General features: G+C 43.4%; 1 protein-coding gene across 2 annotated transcripts; it reads left to right on the top strand.

The window, feature by feature from the left end:
- Positions 1 to 6: 6 nt before the first annotated feature.
- Positions 7 to 13502, top strand: AKTIP (AKT interacting protein). Of its 2 annotated transcripts, XM_057423958.1 has the most exons (10): positions 7 to 59; positions 4364 to 4479; positions 5765 to 5970; positions 7065 to 7129; positions 7211 to 7311; positions 8614 to 8702; positions 8775 to 8873; positions 9107 to 9214; positions 9907 to 9967; positions 12570 to 13502. In XM_057423958.1, exons 2-10 carry the CDS (start codon positions 4438 to 4440, stop codon positions 12678 to 12680), a joined length of 882 nt encoding a protein of 293 aa, XP_057279941.1. In that variant the 5' UTR covers positions 7 to 59; positions 4364 to 4437; the 3' UTR covers positions 12681 to 13502. The 2 variants fall into 2 exon arrangements, with proteins under 2 accessions (XP_057279941.1, XP_057279947.1); XM_057423964.1 differs by lacking the exon at positions 7 to 59 and having other exon boundaries at positions 12573 to 13502.
- Positions 13503 to 20097: the final 6595 nt, after the last annotated feature.

Raw genomic sequence — 20097 nt, 5'->3', positions numbered from 1 at the left:
GGCGGCGGTCGGCGCGGCAGGGCCGTGCGTGCAGCGGAGCGGCGGGAGCCTCAGCGCGGGTGAGCCCTCCGCCATCACCTGCCTGCGGGCCGGGCCCGCCGCGCCCCTTGAGGAGCTGCTGCCGCGGGGCGGCTGCTGGCCCGGCCAGCGCCGTGCCTCATGGGGGAACCGGCCCGGCCCGGCCCTGCCGTCCGTCTCGTAGGGCATCCGCGGCACCTCTCCTCAGGGGACCGTGCGGTGGGACGAGCAGCGGCGCTCAGGGCTCCCTGCGAGCGGCGGCATCCTGCGGCGCAGGCATCGCCGGGACTGACGGGGGAGTTTCGCTCGGGGCTCTGGAGAACCGTCGTTTTAGTTCTCCATCTGATAGTCCCCGGAGAGCCAGGTGTCCGGTGGGAGCCGGCAGGTCACTCCTCGCGTCTTCTGCTCTGCTGGCTGTTGAGTAAGGGGCGGCTTCGCTGGCGCAGGTTATGGTTCCTGTAGAGGTGGGTTAGGGGATTGAAGTCACAGCGGCAGGTGTGGGGCTGAAAGCTGTAATCCAGCTGCGAAGGAAAAGTCGGCAAACAGGCTTGACTGGCCAACGCTCCTGCTGCTGCCAGCGTGCCTGCAGCCTTCTGCGGCCGCTGCCTGTCCGGTGGGCCCGGTGTGGGCTGATGAGGTCCCTGGGCCCGAAGGAGACCAGGAGTGGGTGTGCTGAGGAGAAATCGGTTCTGGTGCAAACGGACAGTTACAGTTGCTGGGCAAGTAGGAAGGTTGTTATCTGCTGCTCTGCCTTGTCAGCTCTCTTTGTTCTCAGGTGTAGGGGTGGTGCAATTCAGGGAATAAAATGCATAAAAACGTACATGGAAACTTCATATTGTATGTTTATCTGTATTTTCTTGTTTGTTTTCTTCTCGAGGAATTGTTTAGGGGTTTTCCAGAAAATACTTACAAAACTGCTGTGTTCCGGGCAAGATGAAGTTTTGTCAAACTGATTTAGTGTTGTATTTAATCTAATGACCCTGCTGATGATAGGGGAAAAATATGACACGTGATATGGAAGTAGGTGTAAACAGAGGCAATCTCTGATGAGAATACTTAGTGGAGACAGAGTGTGCAAAAGCAGAGTACTTAAAATGTTTGGTTTTATTACTAATAACTTTGGTTTGTGAAGTATCTTGGAGACATGATGAAGCACTGCATGAGTTTAACTGGTGTCTTGTCCTGTGTATGTCAGCGCTGGTGAGGGTCAGCATAAGGCTGTTCTTGGTGACAAGTGGCTTTCCTGGTCTGGTTGGCAGGACCTGAGCAGTGCAGTGCTGGGTACAAGCTTGAAGGCCTTTCAAAGGAGAAGTGTTTGAAATCCACGTTCGTGTTGTCTTTTTTAATTGCTGTTGTCCTAGAAGTAAAACACTAGAGAAAAAGATACCCATAAAAAGCCCATGGGAGGAGGGTTGCTTAGGAGGGTTGCTGTTACTTTCTGTTCCTGAAGTAGCAGGAATTAGTAGAACACATAAATGAGTGGCACACTATTAAGCCTCCTATTAGTTGATGCAGTGTGACTGACGACTGTGCAAGGAGGCAGGGTGGTGATTTTGAATGCATTTATTCCCTTCTCATAAAATGAGGGGAGTGTTTCGGGTTCTGTTGGGAAGCTGGTGGATTCAGTAGTTACAGCACAGTAAGATGCTGTACTGATAGGAACCTTATAGTAAACGTTGTAGCCCTGTGCAGGGTTGAATGGCTACCCTGCCTAGAAATTCCACTTAACCATACTGGGACTTTGCTCTCTTTGTCTGCTGCAGACCTTCACCATAATGAGAAGTAGGATAAGCAATCTAACTTAAATGTGTCGTTACTTGGTAATTTTTTAAATACGTATATTTATTCTTGTGATTAATTGCAAGGTATTAAATTGGGAAGTGAAGGCACTAGAGAACATAATCAGTTGCAGGTAAGTTTCCTGTACTGATACCATTCTCCACTTCCGTGTAGCATGGCTGGAAGGAGTGAGTGTGATTAGAAATAAACAAGCTCTAAAACACCTTGAAAGGCTTTTTAAATTACCTTCCTCTGGGAAGCTGGTACTCTGAGGTTTTTAGTTTTCCATCATAAGTAGTATTTTAACAGGCGAATGAGACAGGAGGCAGTGTTAACAATAAATTTAGGATAACACCAATGCAGGACTTATTACTGGCAAGCAGCTGGACAAAAGATCTGTGAATAGGCAAATCTCTGGAAGTTATTCTGTAGTTGAACTAGAACTAAATCAGTGTTTTATTTGGAGAAACAAACAGCTCTTAATAGCCTGTAAGTAAGCAGCTCTGTAATAAAAAGCTTCTTGACAATGCTGGAAGTGTGCTGAGATGCAGAGCTGCTTTCTGCAAGGTGGAGTCAGTGACTGAATTCCATCTAGCACCAGTTATCAAGCTTCTAAATCAGTTCCCTGTTTCACTGGTATGAGGCTGGCCTGCTTTTTATGTACGTACTTCACTCTTTGGCTTGCTCAAACTCCTGTATCTCATATCTGTGATTCTGGAATAATACAATTTTGTATTACTTAGTCTTAAAAAAAAAACCCGAACAACAAAAAACACCCAAAAAAACCCCACCAAAAACCAGAACACCAGCCCAAAACAAACAAATGAATTCTACCCAAACCCCATAATCAGTCCAGATTCCAGTTAGTTGTCTTCCAACCTGTACATCAGCTTCCAGCACTTTTCTCTCTTGTCAGAGCCATAGCACTTGGTGCTCTTGTGCGTCAGTTCCTCCACCCTCTGATTATGCTGGAGTTTCCCAAGGAAGTGTCTTGCACCTTCCTCGCCCAGCGTCTCTGCCTTACTTAGTCTGGCAGGGTTTCATGGAAGAGAAAAGGCCCAGGGCATAGCCTTCTGGCATGGCTCTGTTTCCCAGACATGAGGTGGGGAAAAGTGAAAACAGCTCTCCGCTGTCACAGGGCATGGCCAAGCAGCAGCCATGCTGTGACTGATTTCAGTGGCTTGGAATGATGTGAGACTGGCTGCTGAACAGGAAAAATATCTGGAGGAATTGTGTACTGGAATGTTTGAGATCATTTTGGAGTGGGAAAATGAATTATTTTTCATCACTTTTCTGAATGGTGCTTGCATTTTTTGAATGCTTGGCTGATTTATAGTCTAGAAGGATACCTATGATTTGTTCTAAAAAAGACTTTACCGTTGCTAGACTTTCTTTGTATAAATTGTCTGTCTTAAATTGCCATCTGTTTCCCTTTTAGGAAGATCTTTGGTTGTTACGTTACTATTTTTTTCTATAATTAAAGCAATGGGTGAACAGGTAGTGCCTTGCTTACGGTAGAAAACCTTAGAAGCCTGTGCCATTCTCTCTCTCACATCCTGTAAATCGCATTGGTCAATGTTGTACAAACTTCCTATTAAAGAAACTGAGTACACTGAATTGCTTCAAAACCGTAATGTAGCCAGAAGTAGGAGGGTAGAAAGAGGGGAATGGAAACTAGGGGAACTGGAGAGTGTGAGGGGAAGAAGAGAGAGAACAGTGGAGGAAATAGGCTGTGCTAGACAAGAGGTGTTGTAGAGAAGAGTTCTCGCACAAACAATAGTAAGATGGAGCGAGAAGAAAAGGGGAGAAAAGAAAGAGAGCAGACTAAGACCATATACAGTAGGTGGCACACTGAAACTCTTTAAGAACTTCAGGTCCTTGATACTGAATTGCTGGAGCAGTTCAGTAAAAAGCACTAAGCCTTTGGCTTGTAATGAAATCATTAAATGAGCTACAGAAAAACTTCTGTGTTCTGTGCCTTTGTCTATTCCTGGTGGTGTTCCAGTGCAGATGAAAACAGAATGACACACACATGATGCAAACTCAATGGGAGGATCATCTCTTTCACTGGGAATGGGCAGAGATGTTTTTAAACTGAAGTGCTTCAGAAGCATGCAAAGTCAGCAGCGTGTGTGAGGGACAGCATTTACCCATGCAGCAACAATAAGCTGTTCTAGAACTGTCTGGGGCTGGATGCAAATGGTGAAGTGGCAACTTCTTAATACTTTTGTGTATAGGGGATCTTTCTTGACTGTGCTGAGCCAACAGATGGTCTTTCTTTCCAGTTGACAAGACAAAACATGGGATGCAGAATCTGGAGTGTCTTTCTAGCAGAAAGGCAGGAATTCATGTGTGAAAATGATTTCATAGACAACTGTGTTATTGTCCTGGAGTCTTAGATATAATAGAGCTTTGGCAGTTTTAACTATTGTCAGTCGTAAGTGTGTAAGACTTTTGCTGAAATTGCAGAAATATAAAGATGGCTGCAGAATTAGATCCAAATCCTATTTATATACTGAGTCCTGTTTATCTGTTAGAATGACTATCATTCTATGTTTTTTTTTAGGGTATAAACCGGAGGAGCCTGAGGATACTCTGAAGACACTGAAAAGTTGTGGTTCTTTATTTGGAATACACGTTATGAACCCTTTCTGGAGCATGTCTACAGGTTCTGTGCGCAAGGTATTTAATGAATGGATGGCATGAGGTGTTAACATGCATTGAGGGGTGGCAGCAGTTCTGGAAAAGACCATCAGACAGTCTGCAAATACAGCTGGAGTGTGTCTTTTATCCCCAGGATTGTGACCTCTTCGATAAAAGTGTAAGCTAGCTCTGAGTAACACGAACTGGAATGTGCCTGTGGATGGAGTTTGCTCCAGAATTTGTTGACTTTTCTTGTCTGAAGCATCTTGACATAAGAAAGATGAGACAAACTTGTTCAAATGTCCTTGTTTCTTAGGACATTTGCTTACTGTCTTCTATAGAGCTTAGCCAGGTATTGCACGTGCAGTGAGCATTGACAGAACTGTGCCTCCATAATGCTATTGCAGGCTTAGATTGTAGCAATGATAAAAGCATGATAGTTCCAGGGTTGGTCACATCTCTCACATTCAGTGCTAGGGCAAACTCTATAACTGTGTTGATGGTGCTTGTGACATAGGTATTGTTACTAGTCTAAACCTAAACTGCTTCAAAACACTACAGCTTAAATCATGCCTTTTGTCACCACAGCCAGCCTAATTGTGAGTCTGTAGGCTGCAGGTTTGTCTTTGCAATCCGTAGAATGTTTCTGAGGTCTGTACACAGTACAGTGTTCTCTAGCACTGTAGCACTGACTGAGTAGAAATGTGTTTTTTTTTTTTATATAAAAGATGGTATAGGCATGAAAAGGTTCCTATATCCTAACCTCTATTAGGATTTACACTTGATATTGCTGTCAAATGTGATTCTCTTGCAGTGGGAATGGGCTACATAAATCATTTCCAGGCAGGATGCTGGTGCCTTATGCACAGGCAAGAAGTAAAATGCATTAATTTTTCTGTGGAAAGTTCTTATTTAATCTCAGCATTACTAGCCTACTCTTAAAGACTAGAATGCAAGGAATTGTGTCAGTAGAAATAATTTATCTTGATGCACCGTGTGCTAGAAATAGATTGACTTCTAAGCTGTTATATGTTGTTTCCAGTTTCTAGACGAATTTAAGCCTCCTTAATTGTTTGTCCTAATCTGCAAATTTCCTGTCGAGCACTGACTATTTTTGTACTTGTAGGCTAGGTTTGATTGAGTAGTCTATTTAAAACCAGAATGTAAAAGAGACGCAACCCCTGCCCCAAGCACTGAAATCCAAGGTATATTTTGTTGGCCAAACTTGTAATCAGCCCGGTTGGGTTTAAACTTGTATTAAAACATGTTCAAATATTAAATGTTTATGAAATATAACCTCTAATATGTTGGTTCTCTTTAACAGAGACCTGATGCTGAAGAGAAAACTTTGAGTGGAGAGCTACGAACCAGTCCTCTACGAGCCTCTGCAAAGAAACAATTGCCTTCTATTCCAAAGAATGCTGTGCCAATAACCAAGCCTGCTTCACCTGCCATGTCGTCCCAGTCAACAAATGGAACACACGCTTCCTATGGGCCATTTTATTTGGAGTATTCCCTACTTGCAGAATTGTAGGTTTTCTCTTTTTTGTCTTTTTTGGGGCACTGGGCTTATGCTTTGGGGGGGGGGGGTGTGGAACATGCAGGAATCTAGTTTTTGCATCATGTCTCTGCCATAGTCCTTGAAGAAGGCAGTAAATCTTAAATTCCACAAAATTATTCTTCTGGAGCAGCAGCCCCATTATCTTGAGATAGAAGAGGAGCAGTAAGTGAGATGAGATTTTAAGGGGTGTGTTTAGATGTTATTCTCTGAATTATTATATTTCTCAGCCTTGAAGTAAACACATTTTGGGTTTAGGCATCCTGACCAGTTATCCTGATAGATGGTCAGAAATACTGAAATTTTGAAACAAGTATTAGACTAGACGTGAACAGCTGTCTAGTGGGAAGATGGTTATTAATGTATGGCTAGTGGAGCTGGGATTTGGGAACTTCCTTCAGTTATTACATGGAACACTTGAATGCTGCCTGATACGGATATTAGGAAGACTATATTGTCTCCTGTCTTTCAGTGATGTTTAACATCAAACTTATGAGGGATTTAAATAGCTTTCTTTGGATCAGCTGCGTTTGATCCAATCTAGTAGTTTCTGGACAGCTGTGGGAGCATACAAATCTGTTTGTCTGCAAAACTTTCTAGTTCTGTAAAGTTACATAAACTGTTCTGTGCTACAACGCTAAAGGGACTTCCTCTGTAATAGACATACTGGATTCTCAAGTATGTAGTGCCTTTTGGAATGAAATCCCTGGAGTCCTTATGCAATGCTAAGTCTCATTTCTTGCATTTAACCATTACATGGAAAGTGAGAACTCTTCAAACATTAATATTCTTTTTCAGGGAACTGACACTGACTTCTTAATTCAAGAAAGATGTTTTTCTTCTGCATTGAAGGAGTAGGAAAAGTGAGAGGGGAAGAACATGGTTTCACTAGTTTTCTGCCAGCTCCTGTGAGCTGTCTGCCCTTGGGAACTCAGTGTACATTTGTGGAACGAGTTAAGCTGTGTTAAGTTATTGGTAGTATACTCTGGGTTTACTGTTGTGTTTACTGCTTGCTGTGAATTTAGTGTAGTTGTGGAGCTGTTCTAAATGCTGATTCTAATTGCAGTACCTTGGTTGTAAAGCAGAAATTGCCAGGTGTCTATGTGCAGCCATCTTACCGATCAGCATTAAGTAAGTTTAATCTTAACTTTTTAAAATTTATTTATATATATATTAAAATTCTTTCACTCAAGCAAACTTTCTCACTTGCAGTGTGGTTTGGTGTAATATTCATAAGACATGGGCTCTACCAGGATGGTGTGTTTAAATTTACTGTCTATATTCCTGATAATTATCCAGATGGAGACTGCCCGGTAAGTGGTTGTGTGTGTTTTGAGTTTTTCTTGTTTCATAGTGTTTTAGTATGACTTCTTGTTAAAGCTAATAGACCGGTTAACTTCTTATTTCCTTGAGCTAGGATTTTTTTTTTTCCAGTTGGCTGTGCTCATTTTCAGTATCTTACACGTATTTCCTAACATCTGTGGAAGGATCATGTTTCTCTGATTACTGAGGCTGGTGTAGAGTGGACTTCCTGAGGTTACATGCATTGGAGTATTAAGTAATCAACCAGTTTTTTTACCTCAACTCTTGATCTGCTGCTTCCCCAGCAAGGCAGTTAAGATTGAAACAATGAAAGAAGTATCCAGATTCTGAGTAGCAACACAATGGAACATAAAATCCAGGCACCTGTGCTGTGCTTTCTGTAGTACTGCAGAATTTCTTGCCTGTCCCGCTTCTAAATTATGTTAAAGAAATAAAGAACTTGAGGAGAACATTGGTGAGACAAAAGAGGAGGAGATCGGTACTGTGGTGTTACCTACTTTCTTTTTCCCTTGAGGAAAAAGCATCCAAGTTACTACATCAGTTAAAAAATTTTGTGGCAATCTTACTGTCCAGAGCAGAGCAGCCAGCCCTTTCAGCCAAACCTCTTCAAGAGGAACACTGGGTGTGTGTAGATGCTGTAGCTGAGAACAAGTTGCAATGCTGTGTGCTTGGTGTCAAGTTCTTTGTAAAGCTGTCATTAAAAGAACATAAGTAGTAGGAAACAGTTTCTTTCAAAGATTAGACTTTAGTATGTCTCATACAGCCATTGTTGTTTTGCTCCCATAGGGCTTTCAAACCTTCCTGCTGAAACTAAGTTTTGTTTTGGGGGAATACACAAACATTGGAGGAAACTAGCTGTACAGAACTGAAAATACTGTGGTGGCACTGCAGAGCTTACTTAAAGACATGTAGGACAGAAAAATAATTGATTGTAGCCCAAGTATATGAAAAGCTTTCAGTCACAAATATCTAAATGACAGAAACTCCTTTAATCTGATCTTAATCTGCTATTATTACCTGTGTTGGCACTAGTGTCTGTGCAGCTGGCTGGATTAGTTTCCTGATTTGGTGATAAGCCTGAGAGGGAGGACAAGACCCTGCATGTAATGTGGGTGTGTTGGATTACTGTTTCACAGCTGATAAAAATCACTTCAAGTTGCTTTCTTTTAGAACAGTAACAATTAATTAGTATGTGGAAGCAACATCTGACTGACCATCACCTGGTGGTTTTAGCATTAGGATTGAAGTTGTCATAATGAATTTCTTTTTTTTTTTTTCTTTTCCCAATGCAGCGCTTGGTTTTTGATCTGCCTGTCTTCCATCCACTAGTAGATCCTTTGTCTGGTGAACTGGATGTGAAAAGAGCATTTGCAAAGTGGAGGTTAGTGGTAACATTTGATACATGATCTGAAAGACACCTGTTCCTTTCTTCATTGTGTTTTGTTCTTTCTAGACGAAATCATAATCATATATGGCAAGTATTAATGTATGCTCGCAGAGTCTTCTACAAGATTGATACAACTACTCCCCTGAACCCTGAGGCTGCAGTGCTGTAAGTATCTGCCATGCATATTGGCATGATCTCTTAAGAGTTTTTTTGCATAGATATGCAGAAGCAAGAGGTTTGTATTTGGTTTCATTTCTGGAAATTATCAGTTCAGTCTTTACCTCCAGAGTTGGTTGCACTAGGAACTAAAGTTGAGGTTCTGCCAAGTCTTCTAGAGCTTCTAGAGCAAACATGTTACAGCTTGCAGCTACTTAACATTACTTACTGCCCTATTGCAGGTATGAAAAAGATATTCAGCTGTTCAAAAGTAAAGTGGTGGACAGTGTCAAACTATGCAGCAGTCATTTATTCGATCAGCCCAAAATAGAGGATCCATATGCAATCATGTAAGTACCATGAGCAAATTCACTGTGTCGTAATGTTTCAAGGTTAAGTTTTGATACCGTTGTTGGTTTGAAGCCCTTGTCTGCCAAGTTGATTGAACTGGTTTTTTTTGTTACATTTATAGCAATACTTGGAGTAGTCCTACCTGCCCTCATTTCCTTCTGTTCAGTATTGCATAAATCTTAAATGCAGACACTTGATTTTACTATGTCTTTCACTAAGTAACCAGGACTTAAAAATGCCTCAGCAAAATCCCCCCCCCCAAAAAAAAGCCCCCAAGCACTCCACCTCAACTCAAGTAGAGATAAGATGGAGTAAATACTGCTTTTGGGCTTTCCTGAATTCAGTTTGCATGACTGTAGCTTTGGTCATACTTTTAAAATACTTATGACTGTATGGATGATGGGGCAGTCAGCTCCAAGGTGAATATGAATAGTATCTGATGTAATTCCTGCTGAATTGCAAGTTCTCATGGCAAACAAAATGAAAACAATGAAAACGTAAATATTTCTTGTTGAAAAGATCCATGATAATGTGAATTTAGTTCTTAACTGTATGTTTTAACACTGAAAAGTCAGACTTGTGATTTACTTGAAAGTGAACAGACTAAGTCAAGGAAAATGGCTGTTTTCTGCTCTGTCAATTCTGTAGTCTGCAAAAATGCACAGTTAAGAGGGAACTGTTCTTTCTCCAGTTTTTCTCCATGGAATCCAGCTATACATGATGAAGCTAGAGAGAAGATGTTGTCTCAGAAGGTACGCACAAAGTCCAGATTCTCACAATAGGAAGTTTATTGCCTGATAAGGGAGGAAAGGTTGTTTGTGCTGAAAAGGTAGTAGTCAGACCTTATTCCACCCCTCGTTTGGATCAGTAGGCATGCTGGAACTGATTTGGTCTCCTAACTACTTACGTCACTGTTCTAACTTCAGTGTGTTAAGCAGTTAATCATTGAGCCAGCTAGAAGGCTTTGTTAGTACAGTTGTTGGCACACTTCGGAGATTATTTTTTTTTTGTTTAGGGATGGAAGGGAGTGAAGAATGGGAAAGAAAAGGTTTGCTGACTGCCTGTTAGCTTGTCCTGCACTTCTTGTGGCCATTACTACTTCTGTGTAACCCAGCAGTCCCCAACTTTGTTCTCTTCTGCTGAGAGATCTTTTGTTACTGAAGCAAAGCTTTGGGGCTTTCTTCTCGTTCCAAACTTTCTGAAGCAGAGTACCTTGCTCACACCTCTGACACTACTGATTTTTAGTAAGGGAACATCAGGGAATTGAAGGGTGCTTAGAGTGACTTCTGTCACTAAGCTCTTACACTAATATGGCAAGAATGTATTGGTTTGAAGAGTTCTCACCTGAGTAACACCTTTGTTTTGTGGGGAGGGAAGTGTTTGGTGGTTTAGGTTTATTTTTTTTATTGTGCTTGACAAGAACTGTCATTGATCCTGAGTGCCATGACAAGTCAATCCACTTGCAGAGCTAGTGAGTCTGAAATGGTAGCTGGTATCTTTGCTGGACTGGCAAGCAAATGCACACTGAATGCTTTAGTTGCTGACTTAGCCTCATTGCATTAGTACTGTGGGGTGGTTTGCTGCATTTTTTGTAGTTAAATATTTTTTTTTCAGTAGGCCAAACTTCAGTCTTCCTCATGCTTTAACTCAAGTACTTCCATGTCTTCTGGCATGAATGGCATTTTTGAGTGTATTGATCTTAATACAATACACTGCCAGTGAGCTCAGTGTAGCTATGTTTCCAGCTGCAAGAGTCACATCAGGGCTTGAGGTGAGGTGGCCTTTCTCCAGCCTTAGAGCACAAAGGAAAATATTTTGATCAGATTCTGACTTTTTTGTGCTCTTAAAAAGAAATTTAAAGAATACTTTTGACTACTTTTCCCCTTTCTCCTTCATTCTCTACCTCCTTCATTCTTATCCTTTGAATCAAAAACATACAGGGAAGGGACAGGTTGAAGTGGTTGAAATGGAAGGGATATGATATTGTCTGAGACTTATAGCAAATGATGACTTTGTTTTTTCTTTTTGTCCTTTGGAGATGCATGTTAATTCCTTTTAAAGTGAAAACGGACATCTTCAACTACTGCATGTGTGGTACAAGTAGTTTGCTGATAGCAAGAATGGCCCACCTTGTGTGGTTTAGGAGATTTGTACCAAACGGTCAGTGTAGCTGAGAACTTGAACTTTAGCCCAGGGCAGGCTGTGATGTCCCAGATCCCTGCTGAGCACAGGGCTTTTGCTAGATGATATCCTTTGTGTAACATGTGATAGGCAGATGCTACTTTGCCAGGTTAAAGTTTAACTGATCCTTCTCGCTTGCTGCTGTCTGATGTCTTACGGCAATTCTGTCATGCGCTGTCACCTTTTAGGAAGACACTGGGAGGGACAGAAGTGCAAGATCAGTTTTCTTTCTGTCTTGATTTACTTTGTCAGGCTTCCCATAGTATGACAAAGTGTACTCACAAAATTACTGCTTTCTAGAACTCGATGCATCATTCCAGTTTGATGTAGTTGGCATCTGATGAGCCTCTAGCAGTGTGGAGGCAGGGCTGGCTCCTGGTATGCAAAGAAAACCAGCAAGCTATTCTGTTTCTTTGTGTTGGAGAAGGCATCTTATTTACTGGTCATCTTAAACTACTTCAGATCTACAGATGCTTGAAGTTACATCTCTCTCCCTCAACTTGAAGCCTGCCTTTTTTTTCTTTGTCTTCTAAATTGCAGTAATTGGTCTCAAGTGTTCAGTGCATTGTGTTGAGTAGAAATAGTTACTGTTGAAATGTTTAACCATGAGTGCTCAGGGAAGGGAAGGACCATCTTTGGAAAGCATTCAGAAACTCCATGATACAGGAAAAGTGTCACTTGCTGCTTTGCCATATTGATTTGTATTTGGAGGACTTCAGTGGGGTGGAGTACTGCACAGCATGCCAGCACACTGGGCATACCCAGCATAGCAAGGTAGTATGCTATGGATATATTGTCAGGTTAATGATAGAAACGTTTTGATTTGGATTGATGTTCCTTTCTGTAGAACCAAGAAACTTGGCAAACAGCAGTGCAGTGGTGCTGGGTCATGTTGTTCAAGCAGAGGGCACTACTCAAAGCATGTCTTTTGATCCTTACGGTGTGATAGGGTAGCAGTACATGAATTAAGTCACTGAAACTCTCCTGTAATGTCAGCATGGTTCTACAGTTGCCAGAAATGAAGCCAATAGATATTTTTCTGTCCCTCTTTGAGGAGAGGAAATGATGTTAGCCTCTGCTATGCTTGTATTTGCCAATGGATGGGGAGGGACTTACAAGGGACCTTACTTATTAGGTATCTGATGATTCTGACTTGAATTTTCTTCTGCCTAGAAGAAGCCAGAAGATCAGCACTGCAAAAGCATGCATGTTTCTGGCCTCTCCTGGGTAAAGCCTGGCACAGTTCAGCCTTTCAGCAAAGAGGAGAAGACAATGCCTACTTAGCTCTTCTGGACAATGGTGCACAAAACACTTTCTGTGGGTGGAGGGAATGTAACAGAAGGAGAAACAGCAAAGCAGCAGTTTCCTCTTAACTATGGATTAGTAAAAACTGAATGGTAGCAGTGACTCCAGTAAACCTGTTCATTGGATTACTGACTCTTAAGGTTTTACATATGCATTAGGTTTTAAAGGCTTGCCTGGAGTTTGGAAGTCTCTCTTGAACACTGACTGACTGCAGTGCTTCTACTTGAAGACTGTCTATGGTGGGTAGTTCCTCAGGGCTCTGAAATGCCTGGAGGCTTTGGGTTGGTTTTTAAGCTTTTATTTTTTCCCTCCAGGAATAGCAGGTTTTTTTTAAATCTTAAATTACTGGCAGAAATATTAGTATTGGAGATATGATGCCAGAGGTAAGCTGTGTTCATGTAAACTAATATAGCAGAGTTAAACATTATATTTAATGGTTTTAAATACTTTTGGTTTCTATTGTAAATATATTAGGATTTGAAATTGTAAATAGGCGGTTCATTGACTTCATTTAGCACTTTCCTGAGATAAAGCTGGGGATGATGTATGATATATTATTGATATGTAAATGATACTGTCACTAAAGCGCACATTAGTTTGATAGCGTGAAAGCAGAATGACAGGCTTCTTACTTTTATTACATTAACACTAAAATCAAAGCTTGTAATGGTGGTTTCTTGAGCTAATAAAATCATACAGAATTTTAGATTCCCTAGCTGTCTAGGGGAAGGGGATTACTTAGGATAGCTTGACTAATGTGTGTTAACAGTGACATCTTAAAATAAAAAGAACTTGTGATCTTGCTTTTGTCCCTTTCTTTGTCTATGTTGTAGATCTTTAGCAAAGATGAGCTGGTACGGAAGCACCTGGTTACATATGCATTCACTTGCATTGTGTGTTCAGGATGTTACTGGATAACGGGGTGTTACATACTGAAAACACTGGATAATATTTTTGATCCATATACAGGGAAACCTTTCTAAAGCACATGTGAGCTCAGGGAGGCTTCCTAATGCCGAAGCCTAGCATAATGCGTTATTCTTGCCTAATGGGATTTTCCTATCAAAACTTGTAATGTTAACCCTTTGCAGCTGGGCTGCCTTTCTGTGGCTCCTCATGCCTGTACTGACGGTGTTAATGCAAACCCTGCTATCTAGTGACAACTAGCAATAACTTCATGTATAAATGCAATGAGGTGTTTGGAGAGTGTGGGGAATGCTGTGCTGTGTGTTTTGGGGGGGTTCTGTCTTTTGCTTTTATCTGACAGGCTAAATCTACTTTTGTCAAAGGGAGGAACTTCTTAGCCCTTAAAGAAACAGTTATGTCACAAGTAATGTGCTCTCACACATCAAATGAGTAATTTCATGTACTGTTAAGGATGACGTAATTTCTGTGCAGCACTTAACACTGTATAAAAGAAGTACTTTACTCTGTTTTAGGTACTGTTGAAATTTACTGCATGATGTTGCTTTAAATCTTTTAGAGCTTCTGCCTTTGAGGTGCATCAGTTTCCTGGGGCTGCCTGGAGTGTCTCTCCTACTGCTGGAATTCCTCTTAAGGCACAAGAATTCAGAGGGTGTGTGGAGAGCAAGGAAGGCACAGAAGGAATTGCATCCAGAGGTGCATTTATAGAATCATAGAATAGTTAGGGTTGTAAAGGACCTTAAGATCATCAAGTTCCACCCCCCCTGCCATGGGCAGGGACACCTCACACTAAACCATGCCACCCAAGGCTTTGTCCAGCCTGGTCTTGAACGCTGCCAGGGATGGAGCATTCACAACCTCCCTGGGCAACCCATTCCAGTGCCTCACCACCCTCCTGTGGTTCGTCTTTCCTCTTTAACTCCTCTCATCTTTTATAAAGTGTCTGTTACAGGAATGAAGTTCTTGACTGAATGCTGAAATGTTCTTTCTAAACCTTCATGTAGGTTCAGGCCCTATGGATTAGTACAGCAGATTTAAACCTAATTTAAACGCACTGGGGTATTCATCGTAAGCTGTATTGATAGTGGTGCAGATCTTCCAAAAGGCCATTTTTTGCCAAGTTTGAATGAATCACTGGGTAAGATGTCTGTGACTTGGCATGGTTTGTAGGGCAATTAACTGAGAGTAAAGTCAGTTTCTACCATCTTCAACACAGATCTGTCTCCTCTAGCTTGGAGCTTAATCCAACTTTGTTATGAGGCTGAGAAGAAGATGCATTGAGGCAGTGGCATTTCAAAATGGGTATAGCAAAGCCAGCAGACTTGGTGTAGGATTTTGTGCTGTTTGAGTCCTGAAAACAGTGGCTGCTGTGAGGAGGAGCACTGTGATCTGTTTGTGCAGCAGTGCTAGAAACCAGCACCAGCTAGGTAACACCGAACTAAATGTTACTTTCTTGCAGGTGAGGATGACATGTTGGAACAAAATGTTCAACTCAAACCTTGAAATAAGCCTGTGGAAATCATGGATTTGAGGTTTTCTGGTGATTTCTTCTTCTCCTGTTCCAACCCCTTTGGAAGGAAGGAGCAGGAGAAGACCTGGGACTGGAAAGAACTTTGCTCTGAAGTGTTTTTGAAGGGAGGAGGGGGGTGGAACCCACACCAAAACCAAATCAAAACAGAAACACACACCCCACCCCCCCACCCCAAACAAAGGAAAAACAAACAAAACCAAAGTTAGAAAAACAAATCCACAACATAATAAATGTTTGAGTCCTGCTTCAGATCAAAGCTTTTGTTAATGTTCTCTTCCCTGCAGCAGGAACTTTCTACCCCTTTATTTAAAGATGGTTTTTCTAACATTGTTTTTGCATTCTTCATCTTTCATGCTCAGGGTACTTAGTTATTTTGTAAGAACAGGACTGGAGTGGCAGCCGTAACTCTTTCCCAATTGTTTACGTGTATTGAGCACAAAAGGAAAACTGCAGATCTCGGCAGGAGGCAAGTGATCCTCAGCTGTTCTTGTTGATAGTTCTGTGGTGACACACGCAGCAGGACTTTGTCCTTCCCTCTCCTCCTTACCCACTGTGAGAAAGCAACAGGAAGCACAGAACTTCCGGAGCAGTTGCTCGGTGCCACAGGTGTATCTTGAAAAGTTGGTAATGGTGCTGGCAGTGTGTGTGCACACAGATGGGTTCCCTCCTGCCTTAGCAGGGCAATGCATAGTGGGGCACAGCATGTCCCTGGTGCAGTGATCTCCAGGGCACTGGAGCAGTGTAGAACAGCGCTTTAAAACTTTTAGTTGCTCAATCACACGTCACAAACAATGCCACTTTTGCTGTGTTGCCCCCATCAGCAGCTGCCTGCTGTGGCCGTGGGGCTGAGTGTGCGCTCAAGGCACAGCGTGTTTGCTGCCTGAGGTCCTGGTGTGCCAGCAGTACCTGCGGCACCTCCTGTGCCAGCACGGCCCTGGGCAGCTCTGCAGAGGCCTCCTGCACGGATCAGGTCAGTTGTCCCTGGGACCTTTGATGAAGAGCTGGAAGATCACGTCTGGCCCCCCTGGAAAGGGTGAGCTCACTTGCTGCTATCCGCTCCTTTGCAAGGGAAGGGAGCGGGAGGTGGTGTGGGGGGAGCTGGTGTCTTGGTTGGCCTCCCTCCTGTTCCAGCAGAAAAGCTCATAGGTGGTGCAGGACCAGGCCGTAACTGTGGCTGCCCCATGGGACCTCAGCTGTTTCCTGTGTTGAGTGCTTGGTGAAAGCGAAGGCTTTGAGTTTGCATGGAGCAGGGCTGGAGACAGAACTGTCCAAAGACTCCTCTGTTCTTGGGACACTTTGCACACTTCACTGGTTTTCCCATTGGCAGTTCTCCAGCCCTGAGCACAGTGCACATGGGAATGCATGGCTCAGGCAGGAGTTCAGCTCTTCCCTCGCTCTGGTTCTGATCCCTCCCATGCCTCTTTCTTGCTGTTTCTTTTTTGACATGGTGCCTTAGGAAGGGTATGTGTGGGAAGTAGCTCCCATTCAGCTTGCAATTCCACAAGCACTTCCCTTACATGGTAAGGGGGTAGATAATAGCACAACACTTACAGGATCGTTTGCAGCAGCTGCAGGTAATGTCTCATGCTTAAATCCAGCTATTTGTGGGAGCACGGGGTGGCCAACAACCTCTTAAGAACTAGCCTGGTATTTGGAAAACGTTTCTTTTGTTGCTCCCTTATGTTTGTCCTCATTCTTGTGCATCTGATTTGCTACTTAACATCCTCTGTAGAGTTTCTGGCTTTGGTTATTTGCATTCTAGAGAACAGATTTCTGATAATCCTAAATACATTTGTTCAGTTCCAGTCCATCCTCCATGTTGTGTGCCACTGCTTGGAGAGCCTTGAGAAGTACATGGCTTCAGTCAGGCATGCCCCTGCTGTTGCGTAGTTTGCGTCCAGTAGTGCTTTCTGCCAGGGAGGTCTCTAGGCTGAGGTGCAGCGCAGCTGAGGTGGGATTCAACACTGTGTTGGGCTTGTGAAACCTGGGGCAGCAGCAGCCAGCTTCCTTGCAGCCCCATGCAGAGGGAAGAGGGCTGGCTCAGTCGCTGGCCTGCAGCAGTGTGGCATCGAGGGCCCGTTAGCCGGTGTGTTTTGGAAACCTGGCAGGATATGAGGAATTGCAGGTGCCTGGAATTGCCGAGTGGGCACTAGAAAACAGAAATGGAGGAGCTGATCTGAAAGCTGAGCTTGTGTAGCCTGGGAAGTGGTGCCGTGGGTTTTCAAGGAAAACATGAGCGATCAGTGTTTGAGGTCTCATGTACCAGCCTGAGTGGAGCCACTAAACTGCTGTGAACATTAATTCTGCTGCTGCTGTCTTTCCTATTACACTTTTCCCAGGAAGGCTGAAATTGGAATTTAAATGCATTGGGTTGAGGGTTGGAAAAGTTTAAAGGCCTCTTGGTGTGAAGCAGCAAATGGGCCTGGCGCAGTGACTGAGCAGGATGCACCGGCTGGGCAGGGAGGCAGAGCTGGAGCTAGGCAGCTCCTCTTGATTTATTTGTATGATTATTCAGAAGCCTTTGTAATAAATCAGTGACTTGCAAATTCCTAAGCCACTTAGCAAAGGGCTGATGTGTAAGTTTAATCCCTTCTGGTCTTGGGCTGCTCTTTCGCTGCTCTTTCATCTTGGCTGCAGCTGGGCAGACACAGGGCTGATCCCACAACCATCACTGCAGGAGTAGGAAAGTGCCCCCCCACCCACGGGGGAGCCCCAGGTACAGAGCAGCTGTGGGGAGTGTTATGTTGGGACTGCTCGGAGATGAGGCTGGGGCTTAGAGAACAGCACAGAAAGAACAGAACAGCACAGAAAGAACAGTGACAAAGAGTGATGGAATGATGCATTGGAAATGATGGTTATCTGAGTGGGGTTTGTTTATCTTCAAGCTGTTTGGTCCCTCTGTAGGGCTGGGGAGTAGGCTGGGTTCCTCTAAGCTACATCCATGCTGGGAGCAGTCTGCTGGAGAGAAAGTGATTTTATTTAGTTATAACAGTGGGGAATGTTGTTTAGTTTGGAATGAGTAATCTGATTTTTGTTGTTGTTACTAGATTGAGAAAGGGGAGAGGACAAGGACTGTGTGTTAGAAGCAGCTGTTCCAGGAACAAGGTGGGCGAGTGAGAATGAACAGATAGCACTGAAATCAAATCCTTCCTCCCAGTGTAGCACTCACCTTTCCTGGTAAAGCTAAATCACTAAATTAAAAACTAAATCCAGGTCCTTGCCAACGCTGAGATGAGGGGGTGTCTTTGAGTATCAGCTTTCCAGCTCTAAGCTCTGTAGAGCAGGAGAACTGCAGGTGACCCAGCCAGCCTTCAACAGTTAATCTGCAGCTGGAGTGGGTGGTGGCTGTAGAATCCCAGACTGGTTTGGGCTGGAAAAGACGCTCAGCTCATCCAGTTCCAACCCCCTGCCATGTTCAGGGACACCTCCCACTAGACCAGGTTGCTCTAAGCCCTGACCAGCCTGACCTTGAACACTGCCAGGGGTGGTTGTAGCCCCCTTTGTAACTGAGCTATTCTGTGCCAAGTTTTTAAATAATATTATGAAACTACTGCAAACTTTTGGGGGTTTGGTATGTTTCTCCTTTGGAGCACCTCTGTGGCAGGAGCTCTCAGCATTTGTTTAAAGCACAAGTACAGGCTGTACCTCTGTTAGGGATTACAGCTGCGGGTGACTGCACTTTGGGTTCAGAAAGAAACAACAGCAGCTGCTGGAAGAGTGCCAGGGCCACCAAGGCAGGAACTCAGGCACGTGCTCGGCTGTAGGAATACAGCACCCGGCTGCCAGGGGCTGAACCAGTTCTTAGCACCTTGATTAAGAATTCTTGGAACTTTCCCCGAGTTAGCTCAAATGTGAGCAGAGAGGAGCCAGTGTGCAAAGGGGTCTGTCGGCACTGGATTACAGAACAAGACCACCAGAGCAGGGGTAGTCCAGGACCTGCCCATCCCTTGGCACTCAGTTCCAGCCCAGCAATGGGAGGAAGCATGTTCAGAAAAAACAGAACGACTGAAAGGGGGCAGAGAGAATCCCCTGCTGTGGGACTGAAGTGTATTTTATTAATATTTTTTTTTTTAGGGTGATCTTTTTTAAATTGTGATTATTTCAGTTTAGTTTAGTTTTAACCTATCATCGGTTGCAGTGTTTGACTGGAGTTCTTGCAAGCTCCAATGCATCAAGTGACTTAGGGAGCCCAGCTACAGGGCTGTCTTGGTATTTAGGTTTTGCACTAACTGGTGCTTGAGGGCCACAGCCTGTTTCTAGCTGTGCATGCACTGCTTTTTCACACAAGAACATAGAATTGGGAGCTTATAAATTCTTTATTGAAAAATAACTTGCAATATTTTCATACAAAGTAATGTAACTGATACCAAGAATTGTCTGGCAAGTTCATAAATATTTTTTACAGAAACATCTACACGATTTCTTAGCTTCAGCCTTTTTGTTATGCAGGCAAGAACAAAAGATGCTTTTATTTTACTTTAACTGAATTTACAGTGGAATTAAGTCTTAATTTTCTCATTATTCAGAGGAGTAGGAATGACTTGTAACTCAGAGCTTTTAATTTCTGCTTTCTTACAAAACCTGCTAGAATCTGGGTGGGCTGCATGGTGCACTAAAAGCACCCCTGTGCCTTGTACACCAATGTTAAGGAGTCAGTGGGTGAATGGTGCTGGTTGCTGGTGTGTTTAATACATCTTGGAACTATTTTAAATGAAACTGACAGGAAGTCCAGTGGATGCACCGCTTCCTTACCCTGCTGGAGTAAGCCTGATTTACTTCATTTAAAAACCCAACCCCACCCCCTGAGCCCTGCCATTTACAAACAAGCAAACAGCCCAGTGGAGTTTTCCAGAGCTGGACACCACCATCCTCCTGCCGTGCAAGCCAGGGGGCAGCTCCCAACTTCCTGGGAACAACCTGGAGGCACATTACAAACATACA

The sequence above is a fragment of the Pezoporus wallicus genome, unplaced genomic scaffold (genome assembly GCF_028554395.1).
Source record: "Pezoporus wallicus isolate ANWC-B61680 ecotype Strahan unplaced genomic scaffold, APGP_CSIRO_Pwel_v1 contig_14319, whole genome shotgun sequence".
Taxonomy (NCBI): domain Eukaryota; kingdom Metazoa; phylum Chordata; class Aves; order Psittaciformes; family Psittacidae; genus Pezoporus; species Pezoporus wallicus.
This window is presented reverse-complemented; position numbering and strand designations above follow the sequence as displayed.